The sequence below is a fragment of the Pteropus vampyrus genome, unplaced genomic scaffold (genome assembly GCF_000151845.1).
Source record: "Pteropus vampyrus isolate Shadow unplaced genomic scaffold, Pvam_2.0 Scaffold423, whole genome shotgun sequence".
NCBI lineage: Eukaryota > Metazoa > Chordata > Mammalia > Chiroptera > Pteropodidae > Pteropus > Pteropus vampyrus.
Window position 1 is genome coordinate 494,331 of NW_011889204.1, and position 6,556 is coordinate 500,886.

Consider the following 6,556-nt stretch of genomic DNA (forward strand, 5'->3'; position numbering starts at 1 on the left):
GGGCAGTCGCACATATACATTAACACTTAATGTGGCTCAGTGGTCATACTAGCTCATTAGGGATCAGAAGCGCCACATGGCTGCACAAAAATTAAAACCGAGGATGCGTTAATAGAATTATATGGTTTAGGACAAGGGAGGCGGTCATACTGCTTTACTCTGGCCTCATCAGGCTTTGCCTGTGTGCCGTCAAAGAGACCTGCTGTCTAGTCCAAAGAAGAAAGTCCGGGTGGACGTGGCATGAGAGGAGGAGGGGGAGGCAAGAGCCGTTTGGTGTATGAGATTTGGTTAAAGGAATTGGAGGAAATCCGTCAGGTGGAAAATGTGAGTAGGCGCGTTCCATGTTGTCCTCAGCTGTCTAAGGGCCCGGGCTTGCCAGATAAAATAAAGGACACCCAGTTAAATTTGAATTTCAGATAAACAACAAATCATTTTTAAGTTTTTTAGTGTAAGTGTGTCCCAAATATTTCATGGGCGCCCTGTATTTTTGTGTGCTAAATCTGGCAACCTTACCCATGGTAGGAGATCCTATAGACAGGCAGATTTTTAATTTTTTCATTAAAAAAACCTCCAACAATTAGTTCTGTCTGGCGATGGAATGGCTGTCCAGGAAAAGTGGTCCCCTATCTTCTTGGGTAACCAGAGTCTGAATGAGCATTGGATTGTGTAGAGGGAATTCAAGCGGGATTCAGGTGAGCTGGTTAACACTATCACTACTAATAATGGCGATAGCTAACTCTCATCACCAACATTTACTGCATACCCAGCATTCGGGTCAGCCGTCTATGCTAATTTTCTCACTTAACAATGCCGTAAAGAACATATTAGTATCATCATCTTCGTTCTATAGATGGGGAAACTGAAGCCCAAAGAGATCAAACAGTTCTCTCTCAAGCAGGCGCTGGTAGCACTGAGCGGGGAACCTCAGTCTAACTCACTCCAGAATCCTCGCTCGTAACTGCAGCCCTGACCTTCCAATCCCAAGAGGTCTGGCGGTCTCCCCTGGAGGAAGAACATCCTTCTCTGAGCTTCTCCTGGATCTGCCATGAGCCAGTGCCCGTGGCTGTGTGGCCCTGAGCAGGCCACACTCCCCAGGCCACAGAGTATCCCTCTGGGATGGTGTGAACCTGAATGAGAGGTGTGAGTGAAACACTATATCTAAGGGATTGCTATGACACGATATTTCTGTGACTGGAAATCAATCTGTTCTTAACAAATGGAAATGGTTTCAGGTGTTATATATACTGTATATTGTGTGGATTATGATCATCAACTACTGAGCTAAACATACCTGGACTATGGCCTTCAGAACAGATATCTGTGGGATGCAAAACTATTTCGTGAATGCACGTGACGCACCCCAAAAGACTTCTCCTTAGTAAGGAGGCAAAGCAGGAAATGGCGGGGGCTCGTCAGTGCTTATGATGGACACCTACTCTTCTTCTTCCAAAGGAATTTTCTCTCTTTGAGCCAGAGTGGGAGGGAATGTTGGAGATAAGGGATGAGAGCCTTTAAATAAAGGCTCCCGCTTTCTAAAATCCAAATAGTTAGTGTGCAGAAAATATTGTCGCTCTAGAAACTACGAGTCTTCCACTAGAATGACTATGATCAAAAGACGGACAGTAACAAGTGTTGATGAGGCTGTGGAGAAATCGGGACCTTCACGCACTGCCGGAGAGAATGCAAAACAATGTCGCTGGGGCAGAAAAGTGTGGCAGTTCCTCAAAGGGATGCACAAGAGTGACCAGAGGACCCAGCAGCTCTACTCCTGGGCATATACCCAAGAGAATTCAAAAACATACGTCCACACGAAAACGTGTACACAAACGTTCACAGCAGCGTTACTCACTATGGCCAAAAAGTGGAGACAACTCCGCGTCCATCGACTGACGAATGGATAAATAACAGCCGTACATCCGTGCGATGACATACGACATATGATTTGGCGATGAAAACAGATGATGTGCTGCTACCTGCTATGACATGGACGAAGCTCAAAAACAATGGGCTAAGCGAAAGAAGCCAGTCCCAAAAAAGCCCAGGTATGATACGATTCTGTTTGCAAAATGTCCAGAATAGGCCAATCTATTGCCAGGAACTGCAGGGAGCAGGGAACAGGCAGTGACTGCTAATGAGTACCGAGTCTCTTTTGGAGGAAACGGAAATATTCTGGAATCAGATAGTGATGATGGTCGCACATCTTTGTGAATATACTAAAAACTACTGAACATGATAAAGGGGTGAATTTTATGATGTGGAAATGATATGTTCTTTTTTTTTTTTTTTAATTAACTAGAAAAAGAAAAGAAATAAGTCTTGCCTTTAGAATCTCTTCCTACCCCAGTTCAGGAAAAGCACCTATCGTGGGCAGGTCTCAGCAGGTAGTGTCCCGAGTCTGCCGAGGGTGATCGCTGGCTTCGTGGAGCTTTGGTTGGACGAATCTGTAGCTCCATGAAGAAGCCCGGATGGAAGCAGCCTCATGAAGAGGGAATTCTGCCTCCAGAAGTCCTCTTGTACAACAGCAGAGGGTGCCGCCTCCACGTCCCGCTGGGATCCACAACTCAGGAGAACGGAAATGGAGATAGGTCTGGGGAAGTCTTCCAAGGACTATAAACTGGAGCAGCCGCTGTCTTCCGGATGAGTCAGTGAACTGCACGAAAAGGAAGCGTGGCAGCTCCAGGTGCAGGAATCAGTGCCACCTCTCTCTCAGGGTGGGCCGTCGACTGCTGCCACCACGTCCTATGAAGTCTGCAGAGAGCACCATACTGAGAGTTAGAAATCCCGGATTGAGGCCCGCTTCTTCCGTCTACTTGCTATGAGGGCACATCCTTACATTCTTTGAGCCTCGGTTTTCTTATCTGTAAATATGAGAATAGCAACATAGCACTTCACGGGATTGTTCTATGACGTGGGATGGATAATGATATGAAGTATGGCGCACTCTGCAGGCGTAAGCTCTTACGTCGTTATTATGTTGATGATTCCCAGGTAGCACCAGTCTATAAAACAACCAGTTTCGCACAGTTAGTTTCTCTCCTGTGTCTTCCAGGCTCCCCCGCCGCCCTCCCCACCCCACCCCAGCCTCCTGGAGGCAGCCGTGTCCCTCATCTCTCTCCTTTTCTGTCCTCCCAGGGCCTCTGACTCGGGCAAGCCCGCACCCCTTCTGCTCCTGCTCCACTTGCCCCGGCAGCTCTGCTTGCTGGCGTCGTCTGGGCCTGTGCCACAGCCGCATCTTCGATGTCCTTCTGCCTCGGGCCTGGCCGACCATGCCCGGGAGAGGATTCCCAAACCTCCTCACCTTCTACAGGTTCTGGCTCGTGGGGCTGGACCCTCGGGGCGCTCGGTTCCCATGGCCGGGCTTTGTCCTGACCAGACCGTATTAGCAGTCGTGCGGACTCTCCCTTGGGAGTCCGAGGCCAAAAGCAAAAGCCCTCCCTCTGGGCGGCCATGTCTTGGGGTTGGCCACCAGCCCTTTCCGACCTGACACGCCCTACCGGGGACCCGTCTTCACGAAGAGGTGCTGATTTTCTTCCTTAACCGGAAATTTCTTCTTCGGGGGGCCACTTTTCTTTTCCCCTTAGGTACCCCCCTTCCTCGGAGCACACACCCTCACGGCCGTTCATAAATTCCACGTCACTCAGAAGCTTTGTGATTAAATGGTCTGTTTGGCTAGGTGGCCACTGGCCCCTACCATAGCTGGGAGCTTGAGTTCCTATCTGCACGTGAATTTCCCCGGAATGTAGTGACAAATACTGATTGTAACTCACAGGCCCTCTTGGCGACAGCCCGACCTCCGCCCCTTCTGAGGGTCTCAGGCTATTCTAGCAGCCCCCACAGGGAACATTGCCCCCATCCAAAGTATCTGCTTCCTCTTCCATGAAACCACTGGGTGAAATCTGGGCTGCCACTTTTACATGGGAAGACCTCTGTCACCGAACTGAAGCTGTTACCCCACTTTTCCAGTGGTGCAAGGGCTGGCAGAGGGACCTCTGCCCACCCCCACCTCTGGGCCCAAAACAGCCCCACCTGTACTCAGGGTGTCACACATGTCCACGGAAGAGACTTTCCACTCGGGACTCTCAAACTCCCAACCCAGGAGCAGAGACCCCCCATCCTCCATCTTCAACCTGCTCCTTGTCCCAGCCCCTCCCCCACCAGATCCCCTCCCTGTCCATCCTTGAAAAGCGCTATCTATCTCTCAGACATGTGTAGAGAAACAAACAGATACCCAGGCGTGTTGAGAGAACATGCCCAGAGCTAGAAAACACTCTACGACCTGGTAAGTCCCATCCAGGAGGGTCCTGCCCGCCACTCCCCATTAGCAACTGTCCTCCCACACACTTAGCATTTCTGTCCATCTCGTGCCAAGTTGTGCCATAGATTCGTGTCACTTTCAAACCAGTAGAAAAACCTACTCTGCATAGGCTACGAGACACTATGGCGGAAACCGGAGCAGGGAACTCGACCCTTAAAAACTGCACAGTCTGCGTCGTAAGCTGAGACATGTGCATTTAGAAGCCCAGATGCAAGCCGGAGGTGATCCATGTCCTACAGGACATGTTCAAAGAGCCGTAGGAAAGGGGATGCTCACTCCTAAACGGGGGTCCAGGAAGACTGTCATGCCACTCCTATCTGAGTCCAGAAGGACCTGAGGAGCCTCCGTGGCTTATTTTACAGGGAGAGCATTCCGGGCAGAGGAAGAGGCAAAAGCAAGGCTGAGAATGAGAAAGGGGAGGGGGAGGGGCGGGGTCCAGCCCGGCCCCGGGGGAGACACAGAGTCTTAATTCTGTTCAGATTTGAGCACCTGCTTCCATAATCTTTCCATTTTCTCAGTGGAGTGAAATGTGGGCTCATGCGAATGTAAAATGCACATTCACACGAAATAAGAATCCCTACTTTAATAGGATTTTCGTCAAAATAGATATCGCATATCCAACATCATATATTTTCATTTTATCATAACCATATATTTTCCTTGCCTTGGTGGTGGGTGTAATATGTGTTCCCTCGGATTCTTGACCCCCCGAACGGAGGCGCATGAGAGAACCTCCCTCACAGGGTCGTTGTGAGGCTTGAGGAAACTTTGGGTGTGAGGCGTTTAGCACAGCACCTGGCACGGAACGGCCTTCGCTGCCTTTGTGACCTGCTCCCTGGGTGTCCAGGGGTGCCGGCATTCCAGGCCAGCCCATCTTCAGATCCTGGGGGTCTTGCGGTGGGGTTTTAATAAAAGAGGTGGGGGAGCTGTGTCCCTTCGAGAGAAGAGTCAGTATGGGGGAGATGGGTTTCCCTAAATCCCTGAGGGGACCCCACCATTTCTGCTTTTCTGTAGATAGGCACTAAAGCCCAACTTCCCCCAACCTGCTGGCTTTCTGCTTTGATTTACAGAAGACCTGCGAGAAAACACACCGGTAATCGAAATGCGCGTGCTCCGAGCTCTCGGGACTGTAGCAGTGGCTCTGGGGGCCCTGGGAGCTGCTTATTACACCATTGAGTCCTTGTGAACAAACCCCCAGGCTCACGGTCCGGCAGGTATGTGGACTCCCTCCATGCCCTCTGCCCTTCGCAGAAGTCGTCCTCAGGTGCACTGACTCGTCAGCCCTACAGCACAGGGTCGCTGGGATGTCTGTCCCTTCTCCAAAGCGGGGAGGTCTCTACAAGTGGCCCAAGCCCCCTAAGCCTCTCAGCAAAAGCTTGAGAACTGAGTGAGTCCTTCCTGGCCTCGGAGGCTGGTGCGGCTCTCTGGAGCAGCCTTGATGATGCCCTTGGACCACGCTAGACCCATCGGGATTGTCAGAACGGAGTTCCCCAAACCCCCCATTGACCTGAGATAGTTCCTCTAGCCATGAATACCAGACAGGAGGAGATGGGAGAGGTGGGAGCAGAGCTTCCTACCCATCACAGGGCCTTTCCAACAGACTTTCCTCCCGCCCACAAAGCTTTTCCCCTTTCCCAACATTTCAAGTCCTACCTACCCTTTGTGGCCTAGTCGTGTTTCTTCCAGGAAGCCTTTCTCCCCCACTGCACCTCTGGTGATTTCTCCCATCGTTTTAATGCCTGTTTTCTCCAGCCTAGTCCGTCCGGTGTTGTGGGTGACTTTTTTGTACGAATGTGGCTTGTTTCCACAACCAAGTTGCAGGATGCTTGAGGCAGAGGGCAGACCTCACACGGCCTCTTCAATCCTCCTCCGTCTCAGGCTGGGCTCCCCAGAAGCAGAGCTGAGACTGGGATTTATTGAGAAAAAGGGGAGAGAAGGAGGTGAGAGAGGGCAGGGAGGGGGCAGAGCCAGGACAGGGTCTCAGCTCAAGTCCAGCCTCAGCCTGACCCCACAGGAGCTCTGCAGCATGAATTATACGAGAGAGCTGGTCTCACCTTGAGACAAGAGGGTTGGCTTTTCCTGCTACTCCGTCATTCAGGCATTGACAGCAGGGGTGGGAGTAGGGAGTGGATGTCTTGTGGTCCCATTTGGCCGAGGACACGTCCTTGGGGGAAGTGGGCAGCTCTAAGTCTTTAGTAATCAACATTCACAATTGGAGCTGGACAGTGGAAGCCCCAGCCC

At 51.1% G+C, this 6,556-nt stretch overlaps 1 protein-coding gene across 1 annotated transcript in view; it reads left to right on the forward strand.

The window, feature by feature from the left end:
- The window catches only part of SPATA3 (spermatogenesis associated 3), a 6,935-nt gene extending 1,444 nt beyond the window's left edge, over window positions 1-5,491 (forward strand). Inside the window, exons 3-4 of the mRNA XM_023523853.1 lie at window positions 3,133-3,307; window positions 5,386-5,491. Of these exons, the coding sequence (XP_023379621.1) occupies window positions 3,133-3,307; window positions 5,386-5,491 (281 nt within the window). The remainder of the gene's footprint in view (window positions 1-3,132; window positions 3,308-5,385) is intronic.
- The last annotated feature ends 1,065 nt before the right edge of the window (window positions 5,492-6,556 follow it).